The sequence below is a fragment of the Urocitellus parryii genome, chromosome 3, assembly GCF_045843805.1.
Source record: "Urocitellus parryii isolate mUroPar1 chromosome 3, mUroPar1.hap1, whole genome shotgun sequence".
Lineage (NCBI taxonomy): Eukaryota > Metazoa > Chordata > Mammalia > Rodentia > Sciuridae > Urocitellus > Urocitellus parryii.
Genome location: NC_135533.1, coordinates 114405377 through 114426531, shown reverse-complemented (window position 1 = coordinate 114426531; position 21155 = coordinate 114405377). Strand labels below are relative to the sequence as shown.

The 21155-nt window shown below is 56.6% G+C and overlaps 1 protein-coding gene across 1 annotated transcript in view; it reads left to right on the top strand.

The window, feature by feature from the left end:
• Sez6l (seizure related 6 homolog like) overlaps positions 1-21155 on the top strand; it is a 60948-nt gene that overhangs the window by 12775 nt on the left and 27018 nt on the right. The window contains exons 5-9 of the mRNA XM_077796444.1: positions 1271-1456; positions 6499-6664; positions 9223-9389; positions 10012-10206; positions 11659-11797. Coding sequence (XP_077652570.1) covers positions 1271-1456; positions 6499-6664; positions 9223-9389; positions 10012-10206; positions 11659-11797 — 853 coding nt within the window. The remainder of the gene's footprint in view (positions 1-1270; positions 1457-6498; positions 6665-9222; positions 9390-10011; positions 10207-11658; positions 11798-21155) is intronic.

Here is a 21155-nt window from a genome sequence, read left to right as displayed (position 1 = left end):
TCCTTCCTCCCTTCTCCTCTCCCCCCGTTTTCTCACCTCCTGGCTGCTCCATGATGTCAAATGTCCCTTTTCTTAACTAAGAGCCCCTCCTTGGCTATTTGCCAGTCACCAACATACCCACCTGGACAGTGAAGCCCTTGGCCACACATCTGGATTTGGGGGACCCTGTCCATGTATACCTGATGGAGCAGACTGCTGGAAGAACAAAGCATTTCTGACTTTTCCCCGGAGGGCTCTGGACCAGGGGGAGGGCTGTAGAAGAGGGGTCCACCTCCTCACACCTGTTGATACTGAGACCACCCTGTGCTGTTTTAACAACTGTGCTGTTGTCATGGACCCAAAACCAGAGAGAAAATAACTCGTTGAAACCATGAACATGAACTTCCTCCCCCAGACACGCTGGGAGTGAAGACAGGTGTTCTGTGCCCAACCGCCATCCAGGAGTGGGGTCCGGATGACCTTGACATCAGGCGCTGCGCAGGGCTCAGGCCCCACCAGCACCCCACCACCTGAAAACCTACTGTGCGCCAGCCCTGTGCTCGGCCGCCCTCCCCCAGCAGGATCTCCTTTCATCTTTACACTGCCCCAGGAAGACGAAGAGCAGGAAGGTCAGGGAGAAGAGTCTCAGGGCCACGGGGTTCCAAGTGAGAGAGGAAGGACGGGGACCACACATGTGTCCTCCCAGGGGCTTTGCCTCCCCAGCCAGGGGCTTTTTTTATTTTTTATTTTTATTTTTGGGGGGTACCAGGGATTGAACTCAGGGGCCCTCAACTCCTGAGCCCCACCCCAGCCCTACCTTGCATTTTATTTAGAGACAGGGTCTCACTGAGCTGCTGGGGGCCTCACTGTGACTAAGGCTGGCTTTGAACTCTTGATCCTCGTGCCTCAGCCTCAGAAGCTGGGAGGACAGGCGTCTCATAGGGGGCCTGTCCTGCAGAGGCTGCATTTCTAACATCTAAACCAGCACAGGGAGGTGCACAGGCGACACCTGCCCTCCAGTGAGAGAGAGACTCCATGAGGCCAGGGAGTTGTTTTTAACCCCAAAGCTGCTGTCACTAGCTCGGCGGAGCGGGGAGTTTTGAGCCCTGCGACAGTGCTCCTCGGGGAACTTCGGTTCCCCCGAGATCAGTGAGAGTCACAACCCCCTCCCGCGTCCCCAGGGCCTTGTCATTTCTCCTCAGCACAAATGGGCCCCTGGGTTGTGGGTTGCGTCCTGGTCACCCCCTTGGCTGGATGGGGTGACGGCCTCTGTCCTTGCCCTTCTCCCCAGCCTTCATGCTCAGCTGCAACTTCCCCCGCCGGCCCGACTCCGGGGACGTCACCGTGATGGACCTGCACTCGGGCGGGGTGGCCCACTTCCACTGCCACCTGGGCTATGAGCTGCAGGGCGCCAAGACGCTGACCTGCATCAACGCCTCCAAGCCCCACTGGAGCAGCCGGGAGCCCGTCTGCTCAGGTAGGCCCCGCCCACTGTGGTAGGCCCCGCCCCAGCCAGGCCCGCCCCGCCCATCTAGGCCCCGCCCATCCCGGCCCCGCCCTCCAACCCAGGACCTCAGAAGCAGCTCAGGGCCCGCCGCCACTCAGAGGAGACTGCTCCGAGTTCACCCACCCCTGAGGGCTTACCTCTTCACTGGGGTAAAACACGGACTGCACGAAATTTACCACCAGAAACATTTAGTATATTCACAATATTGTGGCACCATCACCACAGTCTAGTTCCAGGACATCTTTATCCAAACGGAAACCCTCTCCTCCTGAGAAGTTCCTCCCCATTCTCGCTCCCCGAAACCCCTAGCAACCACCAGGCTCCTTTCTGTCCCCCAGGGATCGGCTCATTGTGGAAATTCACGTACATGGGATCATATCTCATGTGATTTCTGTGACCGGCCATGACATTGGCAAGGTTCTTTCAGATTTCAGATTGTATGGGAGCTCCGTTCCTTTTCATGGCTGTATAATATGCATTGCGTGGTTCTACCAGCTTTTGCATTTCTGACCATGGGCATTGGAGTGGCCTCCACTTTTTGCTGTTGTAAATGAGGCTGCTGTGAGCATTTGTATGCAAGTCTTCAAGTGGACATAGTTCTCATGGTCTCTTAGGTATCCAAAAAAATGGAATTTCCCCATGCAGTGGTTTTATATTTCCAAGAGCCATATGTTCAAGGACACCCATTTCTCCTCTTGTTATACCCCATGCTATTGTTATAGCGGTCATACCAGTGTGAAGGTGCCATTTGGTCTTGTTTTGCGGTGCTGGGAATTGAACCCAGAGCCTCCCGCATGCTAGGCATGTGCGGTACCACTGAGCCGCATCCCAGCCCTCGTGGTGGTTTCCACAGTTCCCTGATAACTAATGATGTCCGGCATCTTCTCATACACTTGTCGGTCATATATATTTTCTTTAAAGAAACCTCCGCTCCAGTCCTTTGCCCAAGGTTTAATGACTATTTGGGTTTTTTTTTCTTGTTGAATACTAAGAGTTCTTTATATATTCTGGATACTAAGCCCTTAGAATACATAGAATTTACAAATATTTCCTCCTCTTCTGTGGGTTTGTCTTTTCACTTCTTGATAGTGCCATTTGATGGAGGGAAAAATATATTTTTAATTTTGATGACGTCTCATTTAATCTATTGTTCTTTGTTGCTTGTGTTTGGGGCATGACTGCCACCATATTTCTTTTTTTTAGTTGAGCTCATATGCACTGAGCATCCTGCCAGAGGCTGTAGTTAATCCCACCTCCTGGGAAATACTGCCCCCTTTTCATGATAAGTCTCACGGAGGTGAGGGGACTTGCCTAAAGTCACCAGGCAGCTGGGGAAGGTAGCCTGCCCACAGCCTGGCACCCTCCAGCCAAGGGGAGTGGACTCTGTGGGTCCTGCCCTCTGCAGACAGCAGCTAAGACTTCAAGACTCAGAAGGAATCCCACGTGCATGTGGCTCTTTGTCGCCCAGAGCCGTTCCTATCCGCTGGTCACTCCACAGACCTCCGTCCAGCAGCACCTCTGTGTGCAGGGTGCCGCCCCAGTGCCTGGCCGACTCAGAGAGCCTGTCCCCAGCCCTGGCTCTGGGGGTCTCCAACCGAGTGCACAATGCAGTGTGCACATGAGCCAGCAGGGACCAAAGGTGACGTTACTTAGGGACTGTGACAAGTGCCAGGAAATGAACTCCCCGGATGGACCCATGCAGATGAGTGGGGACCAGAGAGACATCAGAAATCAGGGCGAGAGGGGTGGCCACAAGGAAGGGTGTGCGGGGAGGAGGCGCGAAGGTGGGAATGAGGGGTGAGGATGGGAAAGGAGTCCCAGGGAGGAGTCCCAGGGAGGAGTCCAGGAAGGAGTCCAGGAAGGAGTCCCAGGGAGGAGTCCAGGAAGGAGTCCCAGGGAGGAGTCCCAGGGAGGAGTCCAGGAAGGAGTCCCAGGGAGGAGTCCCAGGGAGGTGTCCAAGAGTAGGAGTCCCAGGGAGGAGTCCATGAAGGAGTCCCAGGGAGGAGTCCCAGGGAGGAGTCCATGAAGGAGTCCCAGGGAGGAGTCCCAGGGAGGAGTCCCAGGGAATGCCTCCAAACCAGCATCTGGAGCATTGGGAGAGAACTGGGCTAAAGGCCGGGGACAGTCACTCCAGGCAGGTGAAGTAGCAAGTGCAGAGGCCTTGAGGGGGGAGGAAGCCATTGAGTCTGAGAAAGTAAAACTGGACCAGTCGGCTAAGCTGCGGAGAGGCTGGGCCAGGGGCAGCACCCAGTGGCTCAAGGTCCTCGGGTGCGACTTGGGTGCACCAGCGGCGGACACCTGCGTGGATTCAGGCCCGGGCCGCTGTGTGGCGCACAGATGGCCGGAGATGCTCCGAGGGCCTCCGTGGCCACCAGGTGGCGCTCCGCCCCTCAGTGAGGGAGGCCTGGAGCCGAGGTACCAGGAGCCGAGGCCGGAGCGCCCCGCGCCTGAGCTGCGCCCTTTACACATTCAGTCCTCGCAGCGAGGTCCTGAGTGCACCGTCCTGAGCCCCGCGCAAAACCAGCCGAGTCAGAATCTGCATTTCACACGCCCCTCGGGTGGCTCGTGGGTACATCGTGGTTTGGGAAGCACCAGCTGTGTCACACTGACCCTGCACCGGCGGGCACAGCCTTGATGGCCTTCAGACTGGGCTCTGTCCATGGTCCTGAAGGACGTGTGGACCTTTCTGGCAACTTCTTTGGTGCCTATCACAGCAAAGTCCAGAGCAGAGAGGAGACCTACCCACCCACTCAGCTCTTCTGCTGTAACGGTATTCAGAGCTGAGTGCAGTGGCGCACACCTGTAATCCCAGCTGTTCAGGAGGCTGAGGCAGGAGGATCACCATCTCAAGGCCAGCCTCAGCAACTTAGCAAGGCCCTCAGCCACTTAGTGAGACCTTATCTGAAAATAAAAAAATAAAGAAGGGCTGAAGATGTGGCTCAGGAGTTCAGCACTCCTGTGTTCAATCCCCGGGACATCCCTACCACCCCCAAAAAAAGCCTATTCAGTCACATAGTCATTCAACAAATGCTCAATGAGCATTTGCTATATGTCCAGAAGGAAAAAAGAAAGATCAATTTCTCAATCGACAAACATTTATAAAGTGCTCAATATACTCCATGCACCCTGAGATCTGTAGAATATCACCATGAATTAGAAACGGGATGGAGGAGTAGCTGCAGTAACAGATTCCAGAGCCAAGCATCATGAGTTTGAGTCCCATCTACTCCACTTTCCTAGCCCTGTGTCCTTGGGCTAGTGACTTACCACCTCTGGACTTCTTTTTCCTCTTTTACAAAAGGAATGGTTATTGTTTATTCAGTATTTACTGAGCACATGCTACACATCGTGAACTCATCCAGGTGCCAGTGTACAAGAAAAGCCAAAATAATTATGATGATGGATTGAACTCAGGGGCCCTCGACCCCTGAGCCCCACCCGAGCCCTCTTCTGTGTTTTATTTAGAGACAGGGCCTCACTGAGTTGCTTAGGGCCTCGCTGTGGCTGAGGCTGGTTTTGAACTCGTGATCCTCCTGCCTCAGCCTCCCCGGCTGCTGGAATGACAGGCGTGGGCCACCACTCCCTCCCTGCTGAAACCCACATCTTACAGAGGCAAAAATGCAGAATGGAGAAACAGCTCCCCAGACACCACATGACAAAACGATTTCCTAAGAACCCAACATCTCCTGGGCGTGAGAGTCAGAATGGCTCCTCATTTGTGAACTGAGAGAGCTGTGTACCTCTTTCTAGGACACAAATCACTTTTTAATATTTCTTTATTACATTTTTATGATAAAAGTAATATATGGTTCTGCTAAAAAAAATTCCAAGAAATTCAAAAGTGTAGAAGATAGAAGCAAATCACTTTTATATTCATGGTCTCAACCGATCCTGGCCAACAGCTCATTGAAATAGGCACAACAGAATATTTCCTGTCTTGCTTTTTTTTTTTTTTCACTTAAAAAATAGCGAGCATTTTCTTATGTTTGTAAGTGTTCTTTGAAAACACGGCCTTTGATAACCACCCAGAGAGAGTGTATTTATTCCACCAAACCCCTGTGAGAGGAGTCTGCGCTGTGTCTTGGTTCCTCTGAGAGGCAAAGCGGTGAGGTGCGCCGTCCTTCTTAAATCCACGTGCAAACCTCCAGACCTTTCGTAGGATCCTTCCTAGAGCTGCAATTCCAAGGTCAGACCACTTGAACCCACTCTCCCACCTTCCCGCCTCCTTGCCCGTCTGAAAGGTCCTAACGTTTTCATCCTCACTAGTCAAGGACAAGAGTGGCCTTTCTCGTGACCTTTACCCTCTCCGGGTTTTTCTCTTGACCAATTAGGTGGATGGCAGAGTTTAGACTGCGTCCTGTTATCATTCGCGAGCCTGGATGTTGTTGTGCGTCCCGAGTCACTGAGCTGGATGTCTTGTCTTGTGAACTTTTTGTGTCCTTCTCCATTAACATTTATTTTGTTTTTGTGGTTGGTGGTGGATTTGTTGAGTTTTTTGTTGTTTTTGGTTTTCGGAAGAGGGAGGGGTACCAGGGATTGAACTCGGGGCCCTCCACCCCTGAGCCCTACCCCAGCCCTATTCTGTGTTTTATTTAGAGACAGGGTCTCCCTGAGTGGCTTAGCATCTCACTTTTGCTGAAGCTGGCCTTGAACTCGCCATCCTCCTGCCTCAGCCTCCCAAGCCACCGGGATGGCAGGCGTGGGCCACCGCACCCGCTGGATGAACATTGTATGATTAAAAGTCCGGGCACAGCCAGCTCCGTGGAAGGGAGCCCAGATCCCAGTCATCCCTCCCATGACACACTCATGTCGGGGGTCCGGGTGTGGAGCGGGTCCATCCAACAGGATGAAGCCTCCTGGAGGACCAGACTCTTCCAAGCGTCCCCACAGGCACCCCAATTCCTGCCCGGGGTCTCCCGTGCTCCACCCAGGCTGAGGGGTAAGGGTGGGCCTGGGAGGAGGGACACCCACGGCCTCCCTCTCTCTGCTCTCCCCCCGCCCACGTGGACCAGCCCCCTGCGGAGGAGCCGTGCACAACGCCACCATCGGCCGCGTCCTCTCCCCGAGTCACCCCGCCAACGCCAACGGGAGCCAGTTCTGCGTGTGGACCATCGAGGCCCCCGAGGGCCAGAAGCTGCACTTGCACTTCGAGAGGCTCTCGCTGCATGACAAGGACAGGTACGCGGGAGGGCGGCACCCTGCCCCGCGCTCTCCTGGCTCCAGGGTTTGGGGTCCCCAGGTGGACAGAGGCTCTGGCCCACGGAGTCCGAGGAAGCGAGCGCTGGGGGGAGGATGGAAGGGACCTCAGGGGCCACCGGCTGCCATGTCTTCCTCTCCCACATAAAGCGACCAACATGTGGGCGGGGGGCATGGCAGGAGACTGGACGAGCCCAGGTCACACAGCAAGCAGGGGAAGGGAGGGAGGGACTCAAGGTCCCCACCCCTCAGGTCCCTTCTCCTGCCCCCTTTTGAAGTGGAACAAGGTGGGGACTGTCTCTCCAGCACCTGCCCCGTGTCCAGCCAGGTGGTTGGCTCCAGGGAGAACAGGCAAGAAGCAGAGAGAAGTGGCCCCTGGGTTCACAGCGGGGTGGGGAGGGACAACTAGGTGTGAGCACACCACAGAGCAGGGTTCAAGGGGACAGCCAGGAGACCCCAGGCACAGAGTCCAGATCTGAACACCTGCGCGCTCTGGCACCCTGCTCTAGGACTCTGTGGAAGTCTGGGACCTCCAGGGCTTAGACGTGGGTCTGAGGCGGGGCTCTGCGGGCAGCAGGCAGGATGCAGGGAAGTCACCTACCTGGGAGGTGACGCTGTGGGTGCTCACAGGGGCTGGGAAAGTGAAGGGAGAAGCCTGGCTGGTGACAGCTGGGTTCTGAACACTGGGGACCTGTGGGGAGCAGCGCAGAGCACCCCCAGAGCGGTCCTGCTGGAGGGACCAGGCCCTGGGCCTGAGGGACCAGCCCTGCCTGCCACCCTCTGAGCTGGGCTGGCGAGTCACATGGGCGCTGGGTGGTGGGAAGCCAGCAGAACTTTCAGGGGCAATAGGAGCTCAGGGGATTTTCCATTTTTATGAGAAAAATAGCTAAAATACCACAGTATTTACTGGTTGCAAGGATTCAGAGGTCAGTAAAGCTCAACTTAAGAAATGGGACTTTCAGCCTGGTGCCATGGCACCAGCCTGTCATCCCAGCAGCTCAGGAGGCTGAGGCAGGAGGATGGCGAGTTCAAAGGCAGCCTCAGCAAAAGTGAGGCCCTAAGCAACTCTCGTCTGAGTGTTTTGAAAATACATCATGCCAAAGCAGAGACCCTGTCTCTAAATAAAATACAAAGTAGGGCTGGTGATGGGCTCAGGGGTCATGGGTCCCTGAATTCAATCCCTGGTACCAAAAAAAGAAAACAAAAATGGGAATTTGAGCTAAACTTTGAAAAGAAATTTGATTGAGGAAACTCAGAATAACAGAGAAAAGAGTGTTTCCAGCATGAACAACTCAGGGGTGGGCAGGGGGAACCAAGGAAGGAATTAGCAGCGTGTCGGGAGGGGACGTGGCCGAGGCTCTCACAGGACACAGAGCCCATAGGCTGGGCAGATAGATCACGGTCATCTACCGACAGCTTCAGAGACTCCAGCTACTTCTGTAGGGCACTGGGGGCCCCGGGAGGAAAGACATGAGGAACATTGTAGATGACCTTCCCCAAAATGATGTCTTCCTAAACTCCCACCCCGTCCTACGTAGCCCACAAACACATTTGGGAGACACTGTGTGCCCGCCCTCTCCCGTCTTGGAAGGTCCTGATACACATCAGCCAACAAAGGCTCTGATAAGTTCTGCAGGAAGAAAACAGCTTTGTTTTGGCTTAACCCAGCGTTCCCCGGACCACCCGACCACAGACCTCAGAAGGCTCTGAGACAAACCCCCTCCCATAGCAGACCCTGGAGGGCAGGGAGCTGGCCAGGGGCTGTGTTCAGAAGATGGATGGATTCTGAGATCCCAGGGTCTCCCTCCATTGCAGCCCATTTTGCCTCAGATCCCTTGAAAGAGGACTCCTGGCCCACAGGCCCCGAGATGACAGGGTCAACAGGATGGGAGGACTGCAGAGACTCCCTCCCAGGTCCTGGGTGGCCCCTGGCCTGGACCATGGCCCCTCTCCCCAGCGCCACCGTCCTGAACACGTGGCAAAAGGAACAAACGGCAGCCCCCACCCGTGTGCGTCTTGGTGACATTAGAAATCCATCCGGGCAGCATCAAATAAAGCGTTTTTATGAGTCATAGTTAAAAAAAAAAAAACACTCAAAGGACTAAAAATGCGTGTTTACGACTCCATAAAAGAAATTTACCTAACTCGCAAGCCGCTTTCCTGCCCTGCTTGGGCATAACGTATTTTCAAAACACTCAGACGGCAGGCGGGCGGCAGGGGCGTCGCGGTTGTAAATGACAATAAAAAGGAATCCCCACGTTTTGTCTGAACCCGGCTCTGTGGGGGGCACTCTCTGCTGACCTATCCCCAAAGCCCACCTGTAAGGAGGTCTGGGGGGGACTCTAGGATCCCTTCCTCCACAGCTGGGGACACGGAGGCCCAGGGGTGACAGGCTCCTGTGCGCCCCTGTGGGGACTGGGCTGGGGACCCCTGACCCCCCACCTTAGGAGATGAGGCCCCGGCGGAGCTCAGCGGGGACCCAGTGCCCAGGGAGCACGGCTTCTCCTTCAGGACGGGCTCCCTGTCCTTTCTCGCCCCAGGATGGCCGTCTACAGCGGCCCCACCAACGCCTCCGCCCTCCTCTACGACTCCCTCCGCGCCGAGAGCGTCCCCTTCGAGGGTCTGCTGAGCCACGCCAACAGCATCCGCATCGAGTTCACGTCCCACCAGGGCCCCGCGGCCACCGCCTTCAACATCCGCTTTGAGGGTGAGCCTCCCTGGGGGCCTGGGACCAGGGAAGGGCGCTGGGGCCGAGGATCTGGGAGGGAGAAGTCCGGACCCGGAGGCCAGCCTCCCCTTGGGTTCCCGGAGGCAGATCTGTCAATCATGCCGCCGACCCCTTGCTGACGCTGCCGTGCGTCCGTCCGTGCGCATGTGCGCACTGGGCCATCCTGCCACCCTGGGTGCACCCGGTGTCACCTCTGCTTTAGATGAGAAACCTAACTCATCCAAGGAACTCGGGGGACTTTTCCAGGGGCCAGCACTTAGGGAGCTTGCAGCTGAGATTTTTGTCCTTAAACATGGCTCTGTGCCACCCAGTGGGACCTCCTAGAACCCCCTCCTCCAAGAAGAGTTAGCAAGGGCTTCCCTCGGCACCGGGCCCTGGGGCACAGGATGCTCTGAGCCGCTCAGTGCCCTGCGGCCCCTTCCCACCCGGTGTCCCCCCACCGTGGTCTGGATCCTGGGGCCCTTTTATGGTCTCTGGTGGCAGAGATCAGGATGCAGATGTGACGGGCCCTGGGAAGGGGACTCGTGGGACCCCAGAGGGCAGGGTTCTTGCCTGCGCTTCACATTAACTCACCTGAGCTGCCCCCCTGTGCCCCACCCAGCCTTCGAGAAGGGCCACTGCTACGAGCCCTACCTGCAGAACGGGAACTTCACCACGTCCGACCCCACCTACAACATCGGGACCGTGGTGGAGTTCAGCTGCGACCCTGGCCACTCCCTGGAGCAGGGGCCCGCCATCATCGAGTGCATCAATGTGCGCGACCCCTACTGGAACGACACGGAGCCCCTGTGCAGAGGTGAGTGGGGCCCGGAGACCAAGGCCCCGGCTCAGAGACATGGCCGGTCCATGTGCCAATTGTAGGATCGAAATCCTTTCCGGAGCCCACTGGCCTTTGGAGCTGGGTTGCTGCTAGTCCTTGGGAAATTACAAAATGAATACATGGTTTGTAGAGTGCCCCTCCCTCCAGCACAGGACCTGGTGTGCTGGGCACATTGCCGCATGGATCTGAGCTCCCGTGGACTCCCTCTGCTTGTGCAGTGCACAGCCCACCAACAGTACAGGGCGACCCAGAATCTCAATAATAATGATAATGATAGTGGGCGTACTGCAATCATGTCACAGGTGCTCTGCCGAGGGCTGCATGTGCACTATGATCCCATCCTCACTGCCACGCTGTAGACATGACCAGCCCCATTTGCAGATATGAAATGTCATGGTCAGATGACATGCCTAAGAACACAGGGGGTAATCGGCACAGACCCGAATGGGACTCAGGTCTCTCTGTTCTCAGAGACCCCTGCTCTAGGCCCCTCTGGACACCATGGGCCTGTAGAGCCCTCCTCCACTGGCTCCCAGGGGCCCGCCCTCCCTGGCTCCCTGTGGCCAAGGTCACAAAGCCAGGCCCAGCTGGACTCCTGGAAGGTGGAGTAACCCGGTGGCAATAGGAGTGGAGTCTCAGCCTCAGGGCGATGAGGGGTGGTCCCTGTGTTCAACGTGCTGGTTCCACAGCTGTATTGGTGCCCGGCCTCTGCTGGGCTCCAAGCCTCCCACCCTGGCAGACACCCAGAGGGTCTTCAAGGCTCCGGTCACCCTGAGTCTGCTTCCAGCCACTCAGAGCTGGGACCTCCCACAGCAGCGGGAACCACACAGCAGGCCCCCTCCCTGGCTGCCCTGTGGCCTTGACCTTCCTGAGCTCTGTCAAGGCTCTTCATCAGCTGAGGAGGCCAGCAAGGGTGTCACCTCTGTTTTATGGAGGCTGGCGGCAGAGATAAGACCGGAGCCCCGGGAGGGTGCTTAGTCCCTGAGCCCCCTCCCCAACCTTTTTATGTTTTATTTAGAGACAGGGTCTCCCTGAGTTGCTTAGGGCCTCACTTTTGCTGAGGCTGGCTTTGAACTCTCGATCCTCCTGCCTCAGCCTCCCCAGCAGCCGGGATGACAGGCGGCTCCACCTTGGGGGGGGGGGGGGGCGGTGTCTGCCGTGCTTAGGGGGAGGAGCCATGATGCATCAGGACCTGGAGCTCTGTCCTTGGTACTGAAGGGGCCCCTGCATTGCGAGGCCGGCGCACACCAGCCTCCAGGAAAGAGGAGGGGGAGGGCAGCTGTCACTGTGTCACTCCACCCCCGGGGGGGCGGGGACAGCCCGAGCCAGGCTGTGAGGGACGGCCCCCCTGCTGTGTGACCTGCTAGCCCCCCCTGCAGCGCCCCACCGCGCTGGCTCCTCACGCAGTCTGTCTGTCTGTCCTTGCAGCCATGTGTGGCGGGGAGCTCTCGGCCGTGGCTGGGGTGGTGCTGTCTCCAAACTGGCCAGAGCCCTACGCCGAGGGCGAAGACTGCGTCTGGAAGATCCACGTGGGGGAAGAGAAGCGCGTCTTCCTGGACATCCAGTTGTGAGTGTCACGGTGATGGGGAACCATCCAGCCAAATGGGGGGGCTGGGGAGCGAGCGCTTTCCACCCATACTAACGAAGTATCTATCATGTGCCGGGACTGTGCGAAGGACAGGCGTCCCCATGGTGAGATTCCCCTGAAGGGAACAGCAGTGTGAGCATGCAGAGACCCTGTCCCCAGGAAGGACATGCTACCAAGGAAACAGATACTTTAAATGAACACAGGCACAAAAAAATTGCACACTGTGACCCTAATAAGCAACGTAAGGAAAGGTTCTATGAGGTTCTATGTTGGGAGTTGATATAAAGATGAAGGACAGAAAAAGCTTCCCCAGGGATCCGACAGGAAAATTCAGAACTGAAGGATGAGTAGGAAGGGAACAGACTGTGCAAAGGCCCTGTGGCAGGATCAGGCCTATTATGTTCAAAGGACTACATGGTCCATGTGGGCAGAGAGAGGGGGCACTATACCACATGCTCAGTGTCCTTCAGTGCTTTAATTTCCTGTCCATCTCCTTCCAGATCCTCTCTGTCAGGGGTCTGGTCTGACTTCTTTCTGTTTCTAGAGTCTAATGCAGAACTGGATACATAATAGGTGCTCAGGAAATGATTGCTGAATAGAAGAGTGTTTAGTGAATGGGCTTATCTGACCTCAGGTCCACTTCCTGTACTCCATGGGGTGACCACTAGGTGCTCCATCCAGAATGTTGTCCCCATCCCTGCAGGGATTCAGGAGACCCCTACCCTGTGCAAGACACAACGGGCAATGGCTCTAGAGATAGCTCTTGGTCCTGGAGATGCCGAGCCGTTCCTGGACCAGGCCCCTGAGCCCAGGGAGCCCCGAGCTGGCAAGGAGCAGAGCCGAGAGCCAAGTTCTGTGGGTTCTCGGCCCCGCGCTTTCCACTGCCCTGTGAGGGGACAGACCCAGACGGCGGTGTCCACAGGAAGCCCCAGAGGAAGACCTCCCGACAGGCCGGGGGGGGGGGGGGCGGCAGGGGCCTGGGGGCACTGTCTCGCAGAGCGGGGGCAGGAGGAGAGGAGGCGGTGGGCAGGTCACTGTCGACTGTCTGGAGCTGCTCTGGGAGGCCGTCCCTGGACCTCCGACTCCAGACGAGGCAAAGACTCCCGAAGTTCACCTCCCACCGCAAGAGCCTGGGCCCCTCCCTGCGCCTCCGTGTTTCCCACCGTCAGCAGGAAGGCTTCTGTTGAGCAGAGTGGGCTGGACTGTCTCTCTGGGCGCGAGGGGACTGGATGACCTGGCAGGTGGTGAGGGAAAGGAAATGTCCCCCAGATGCCAGGGACATCTGCAAAGGCCAGAACTGAGAAAGGGTGTGGCCACTTAGTGACTCTGGAGGTTGGTGGCGGTTACAGAGAGAAAGCATCCAAGGAAAGCCCTGGGGTCTTCTTAGCCGAAGATCCAGATAGAAATCTAAAGCTGCTTTCTCTCAGGAGCCTGCTGTGGCTCCCTATTGCCCTCCTGGTATCTATGAGTTTATGGTTCTGGTTTATGAACTTCTCCTTGCCCTGGGAAGTTCAGACAGAAGAGCTCGACTCAGTTCCCGGGTTCTTAGGTTTCCTTGAAGAGGATCCCACCCAGCCCCAGGCCCCAAGGAACTCTCGGAAGCCTGTCCTTTCTGTTTGGTTTGGCCACACTGTCCCTCAGGAGGCCTCCCAGACTGGCTCACGTGTCGGAGGCCTGAATGGGGAAACAGGAGAATGGGAATCCCGCCTTCAGCCCGGCTGGCATCAAACATTCAATCAACCTTCAGCTCCACCCCGGGTTGGGGTTGGGTTTACCTCCACTGCGCACACACACCACGGGGCGCCTTGAGTATCGCAGCCCAGGTCCTCTCCAAAGCCAGCCACAGGCCAGCCGCACCGACCCTTGCAGACCTTCTCTCTGGATTACTTGGGCAACCCTGGACGTGAGCATCGGCTGGGAGAAAGCATCCCTAGCCCCCTCCCTCCGTGTCCTGACCCCCGTGTCCTCCGCAACTCGGACCTGACCTGTGCCCCTCGGGGCTCCAGATTCACCCACGGCACGTGGCCAAGGTCTGGAGGCTCCCAGCTGTGACTATTGGGAGAGGCCCCCGGCTTCCAGGGGGTAGAGACCAGGGATGCTGCTCAGCATCCCGCACTGCACAGGACAGTCCCCACTGCAAAGAATGAGCTGACCCACCATGTCGACCGGTGCTGAAGTTGAGGAATCCTTGGATGTGCTGAGTCTTGCAGGACAGAGGCAAGAGGAGCAAAGACGAAGGAGAACTGTGCTCCACCCTAAAATAGCACATGCTACTCTTACATGTCCATGATGACAGGGCCGGGGAGGGCCCCGCCGTGAGGATGCACGCCACAGGGGACAGGGGTCCGGGAGGCCCTCCTGGTTGTGGATGGTGACTGTCAGTGCCTGTACTTCAGTTATAATCAGTCACTATCTATTAAGGACCCACTATGTGCAAGGCCCCGAGATGCACACTTTACAAAGCCCGTGAGCTGTGGTGAACGTGAACATCCGTCTGTAGAGGTGATGGTTCCGTGAATTAGAGCTGATGTGAGTGCAGCTAACGGCAGAGGGTGATTTCCCAAGTCAGAGGTGGTGTCTGAGCAGCACGTCCTACCGCGTCCGGCAAGTTCTTGGAGACTGAATATGGAGGACCCTTGAGTACGGCAGATATTACCTTTACCACTTTATGGGTTGGGCAATGATAGCACAGAGAGGTGAAGTGACTCCCGTGGGTCACACAGCTAGTAAAGGCAGCGCACACCATGGCCTTTGCATGCAAATTGGACAGGCTGTCGGGGACGTAGCACCCTGTTCCAGGGATGATGCAGGAAGGTTCTGGGCCTGTAGGAATTCAAAGTTCAGGAAGGGAGGTCAAGCCAGACACAGACCACCCAAGTGACATAGTCAGAGTGCTGTGGCTTGGAGGGAAAGAGGCAGAGGGTCACCACACTCATCTCCGCAGGTTGTAGAAATGTCACAGAGAGGCTGACCTCCAGGAAGAATTGTGTGTGTATGGGGGGTGGGGTAGCTGGGGCCCTCGGCCACTGAGCCCGATCCCAGCCCTATTCTGTGTTTTAGTTAGAGACAGGACCTCACTGAGCTGCTTAGGGCCTCGCCAGTGCTGAGGCTGGCTTTGAACTCGAGATACTCCTGCCTCAGCCTCCCAAGCTGCTGGGGTGACAGGCGTGGGCCTCTGTGCCTGGCTCCAGAAAAAATCTTGAAGAGTGTCAGTGGCCAATCTGGAAAGGGGACGGCGTTTCAGGAAGGGACCATGGGGCCATGGACTGGAGCTTGAAAAAAGTGACCCTCAGCGTGTGGCGGGGCCCTGAGTGGCAGCGTTGATCAGAATCACCTGCCTCCGACTAGTGTTGGAGGTGGGAGGGGCTTCATGGTCTTGTATGAGCCAGAGCCCCCCAGGATAGACCTCACCTCCCTACCCCATCACGGACCTCCCGGCTCCATCAGGAAGGTGTCTGTTGCCCAAAGGGGGCCTGAACCTTGCCAATACTGAAGGATTTCATAATTCTCTCTCTCTCTCTCTCTCTCTCTCTCTCTCTCTCTCTCTCTCAAACAAGGGAAGGAGAATAAGGCACTAAGGAATTATTGGTAAAAACATCACAGAATGGAAAATCTGGGAAGTGCCCAGGGAGGGGAGGTGACTCCCCAAGCATCACACAGCAAGTTAGAGTTAGGACCAGAAAGACAACCTGATGTGGCTGCAAAAGCTCATCACAGGGGCCTCTCAGCACAGGGACCCCAAGCTTGGAGAAGCCACATGGCCGGGGAGACCAAGTTACTAGAGTCAAAAGAGCTTCATTTGAGTCTTGATCCTGCTGCTCACGGGCTTTGTGGCCTTGGGCAGGTTCTGCAGACGGAGCCGCTGTCCTCCTCCCAGTGGGATATCTTATCCAGCTCACCCCGTGACTGGCAGCCCACCGTGAATACCTGTTGAACAAGAGCGATGGCGGTTCTGTGTGGAGGCCTAAAACAGGCAGATAATAAGCACAGCCACTGTTTGCACCCACACTCTGCGGGATTTACGCTAATACTCAGCCTGCGTTACACCATTTGTGGGAATGATGGTCACAAAAGTCAGGGCCTGTCATCCCCCAAGCGTGTGCCATGTGCCAGTCACTACGTGAAGTCCCTGTATGATCTCATTTAACTCTCCGCCTGGTGCCAGTACCCTGGACGTATCTGTGTCGTGCCACGGTGACTTCTCTGGCTAACAAGTGGCCTTCTCCTTCTCCCCATGTGACAAGTGGCCCCAGAGTCGGTGCCATAGAAGAGCAATGTGTGTCATGGCTCATGAGCCCACAGGTCAGCAGGGGGTCCTTGGCTTCGCTCGGGGGAAGCGACTGGTTGGACACGGGTGGGTCTGGGCTGGCCTCTCCCGTGAGCTTGGAGGTGAGCTGACGTCCAGATGGTCTCAGCTGACCAGGAGCGGGTGGCCCTGTGCTATACCAGTCTCCAAGGGAGCACGCAGAAGCGCTCCAGGCCTCTGCAGCCCTGCCCACACACGCGCCACCGAGCCGCCCTGCTGTGGCCCCACACGGGCTGACGGGCACAGGGGCCACCTCCCCTGCTGATGGGGTCTCTGGAACTCAGCTTGTGCACCTGGAGGCAGGGGTCCTAGGTGGGGGCTGGTCCCCACACCGGCTCTACACACTTGAGGAAGCTCGTGACCAGAAGAGGGAGGAGCTGGGGACACCGCCACGTGGGGAATTTCTGGAAGGGACACCGCCATGGTCCATCTGTGGTGGCCCTGACGCCTGCAGAGTCCAGGTGTGAGCAGACTGCTTCCAAGTCCTTGCAGTTCCCCGACGGGTCTCTTCACTGCGGTTAGATGAGGGTGGAAGGAAATGGGGGTCGCCACTTCTCAGAGAGGTCCTGGAGGGGTTCGGCCTCCGCCTGGTGATGGACTTTGTTTTACCATGTGTAGCTTCTGGGATTTTCATCTGGGAAAACTGAGACCCAGGTTTAGGGAACGATTGGAGCACAGTCACAGATCCAAGAAGCAGCAGAAGCAGATCAGACTTCTCACCTCCCCAGGAGAAGTCTCGCCTCCACACCACCCTCTCGTGCCGCCCTGGCCCTCAGCAGGGTGTGTCCTTCCTCACAGATATTTACACAAAGAAAAGGGAAGAGACGCTCTTTCAACTGGATCCTTGGCACTGACCATCTCACGTACAGCTCCCCACCATCGTCTTCCCATTTCACCAGTAAGAATGCTGGGGCTCAGAGAGGTTCAGACACTTCCTCAAGCTCATCCAGCACGTGTGGAATTGGAACCCAGAGTCCACTGCCTCCGGGGATGTGGCGGACGGTAGCCAGGTGGGGAAGCCTGACTTCCTCCTGAGTGCGGCAGGAGCTGCCGGCTCTTCCTGGTTGGCTGCGCTGGGTGTGACACCTCAGCACTGACCTTCCCTGAGCTCCGCCCTGGGCTTTTCTGAGCGGCTGTGGCTCTCCTCCTGCTGCCTGGTGGCACCTGCTGGGCTCCCAGCAACCTGGTGCCTGTCCCCATCCCCAGAGACTCTGAGGGCCTGGTCGGGCCTGGAACTTTGAAATCACCCTGGGGTCCACTGGGATGGGCGAGGACTCGGTTCTGAGCCTGCTGTGGGGGAGCCTGGGTAGACGGGGAGGGAGGAAGGACGCAGGGAGCCACTGGTCTGCATCAGAGACCACCTTCCTCTGCAGCATCTTACAGGAGCCCCGGGGCCTTAGAACTTGGGGCTCTGGGGCGCAGTTTCCTCATCTGTATAATGGGATTGATGACACTTTGTCTGACCGATCTGCCCTGTGGTTGAGGAGACCGGAGGAGAAAGTAGAACCCTAAACAGATCTGTGCAGGTCTTCAAGAAAAGAAAGCCAAGTGTTCTATGGCACCTTCATTTACAGGTTCGGGTTCTCTTTTCCCCCCCTAATTTAAATCCTAGAGTTATTTCATCATCATCTCCACAGCCCCATAGACACCCTGCCTGCAGTGCAAGATAGTGTTCGTAGGAAAATTATCTGAGTTCTCTGAACCTCAGTCTCTTCTTCTGGAAAATGGAGATAAATCCTCCCATCTTCATTCATTTAAATGGCATTCCTCTCCCCTGTGCCAAGCCCTGCGCTGCTCCAGGGCAGGGGTGAAGGGCCTCTGTGGACACTAACACAGGCAGATGGGGTCTGGTAGTTTGTCGCTGTGGCTTTTCTAGAACCCAGGCAGCGGGTGTTTGGATCTGGCGAGCTCAGGAGTGCCTCTGTGTGCCTGTGTGGAGTGGCCATGGGCCTCCCTCACCTGAGAGTCTCGCGGAATCAGGTTTTGGAGTATTTGAATGCATGCACGATGAGATGTCTTAGGGGACCTGAGTCTAACTCGGAATCCGTCTGTTTCATGCACACTCTCACACACGGGCTGACGGGGGTTTTACATGGTATTTTTATATTTTATCTGGATTTTGGCTTTGATTCATCATCACTTGAGTGGGATTGCCCAGTGTGGCCTCACACTGGTGTTCAAGGAGCCTTGGATTTGGGGTGTTCGTCTTAGGCCACTCACCCGGAGGTTCTTGCAGGGTTCGCCTGAGAACAAGCTGAGGGTGAAGTGCTAGGAACCACCCCCGGCACCCAGGAGCCTTGTGAAGACTGTGGCTAGTTATTCTACGGCTGCAGATGCAGGGCGGGGCTGGGGGCCCAGAGTGACCTTGAAATAATAGGGAAACCTCTCAAGTGGAGAAGTGGGGAGACAGCCCCCAGGGAGAGGGGCCTGCATGGGGCATAGCTGCCCAGGGCAGATCCAGGAGCTGCTCGAATCTGCAGATGTGTGGGAAGGGTCCGACCCAGCTGTGACCTCCTGGGAGAGAAGGCCGAGTGGCTAGGCGCGATTCTGTGGGCGGACTCCCTCTCCCCCGTCCACAGTCCAAATTCTATTACAGACTAATTCCCCTCCCCCTTAAAAAAAACTGCAAATAAATTGGTTTGCCTTTTGCACTCGGCTTACTCTGCGCAAAATAATGTCCATGAAATTATAAGTTTGATGTGAAAGCCAGCTATTTATACGTTTTGTGCATTCGCATTGATGAATGCAGCCCCATGGGATGTTCTAGAACGTGATGGTCTGCACAGAGCCCGACCGTGAATCCACCGCGCAAAACCTTTTACAGGCAACAGCGCCAAGCAAGGGTGAAGCGTGGGTTTGGAAGGAGTCAAGAAAGGCAGGGGAGGGTCTGATCCTGGTTTCCTCCGTCGCTCTCTGTGGTCCAGCTCGTGGTTAAAGAACCTCACCTGCAGCCTCGCCCCAGCTCCAGGCTCCTGGTGGGTGGCGAGTCGCTGTTCGCACCTGCTGCGGGGCAGGTGGGCCTGCGGGGCGCCGGGCACACACTGCCCTCTGCCGGCCACGTGGAGCATTGCTTCACTGGCGAGGGGTCTGGCGGGTCTGGCAGATGTAAATTTGCATTCGATTCTCATCTTGCCTCGCTGGAGACCGCAGTGGAAGCAATAATGATGGTCCCTTGGGCTGTTCGTATCCTCTTTGAAGAGGTAATGCATTCACACGATTCCAAATTCAAAGGTACAAAAGAGTCTTGTGTAAAAATGAAGTTTTCCACTCTCCCCCAACCAAAGCCCCCCTCTGCGGTTCTCCTCCCTGGAGGCGTCCACCCAGCTAATTTCTTATGTGTCTTTCCCCGACTCTTTTTCAAACAGTTCAAAAACAGAAAAATTGCTTGTCCACCAAAATAAAGTCACCTAGACAGAGAACAAGTTGACTACTGACTTTATCCATTCCCAGGCACACCCAAGATAAGAATATAAACCAAACAAAGATCATTAAATCAGCCAGGCACGGTGGTGCACATCTGTCATCCCAGTGGCTGGGGAGGCTGAGGCAGGAGGATGGCGAGTTCAAAGCCAGCCTCAGCAAAAGGGAGGCCCTGAGCAGCTCAGTGAGACCCTGTCTCTGAATAGAACACAGAACAGGGCTGGGGACGGGGCTCGGTGGTGAGTGCCCTGTGGGAAAGGCGGGTGCAGAAGCCAACAGCAGAGCCCAGCTCCCTCCTCTGCGGCCGCTGGGTGTGCGCTCTCCCTTCCTTCTGGGGGACAGCGCTGCGTTTCTCTAGATCTTCTGGCCACCCTAAGTGCCACTGAGTCTGATAATGGTGTGACTGCAAGTGTGACTCGTCTTTAGAATCCCCCTCCAACTGGACATGAGGAGGCCGGCTGCTCTCCTCCTAGGGGAGGGGACGGGCGCTCTCTTGACCCACTGTCAGTCTGAGAGAGGGGGACGCTGGGGCTTCTCCCTCTGCTGTGGGGTGGTCGAGGGGGGCCCGGCCTCCTGCTGGAGACCTTCTGAGAGGACTTTGTGCTGGCTGTCCCACACTGGGTGCTCAGCTAGACCCAGGGGGACGTGGATCTAGCCCAGCAGCCTGTCCCTTCAGTGGACCAGCCAATTCTCCGGCTTCCCCTACGGCAGCTAGTGATGGGGGAGGCTGTCACTGAAGAGAAGCCTGAATGGTGGTAAACGAGGCCACGGGTGGGAACTGCCCGTTCAGGCACTGGGCCGCGGCTCCTTCCATGGGCTCCCAGATCAGCCAAGGCCCACGGAGCACACGTCTTGGCTGGGATTCTGCCCCCAGGAAAATCCACGGCCAAGCTGCTCCTTAGGGAGTGGAGATGCTCACCCCCGCAGCCTGCTCCTGGCTGAGGCCCCGCTGCTGAGCTCCGGGACAACAGGAGCACATCGCCTAGCTGGATGCTCCTGTGGACGGAGGGCATGCGCGTGGGCCGGGTCTCTCTATTGACATCCTGGATCAGCTCATTCTTATGACAGTAGGGGACGGTCCCATGCATTGGAGGATGTTTAATGATGTCCCTGGGCTAACTCAGCAATGGTGCCCATCTGTAAGGACACCATGTCTCCCGATATTACCAAATGTCTCCTGGGGACAAAACTCCTCCACGTGAGAACCACTGACATGACTCACCTGGTGTCATTCGACATCAACAGGGATCTGAAGAGGGGAGAATAGTGGTGGGGATGGTGGTGATGGTGATGGTGATGGTGATGGTGATGGTGGTGGTGATGGTGATGGTGATGGTGGTGGTGGTGGTGATGGTGATGGTGGTGATGGTGATGGTGGTGGTGATGGTGATGGTGGTGATGGTGGTGATGATGGTGGTGATGGTGATGGTGATGGTGGTGATGGTGATGGTGATGGTGGTGATGGTGGTGGTGATGGTGGTGATGGTGATGGTGATGGTGATGGTGGTGGTGATGGTGGTGATGGTGATGGTGATGGTGGTGATGGTGATGGTGATGGTGGTGGTGATGGTGGTGATGGTGATGGTGGTGGTGGTGGTGATGGTGGTGATG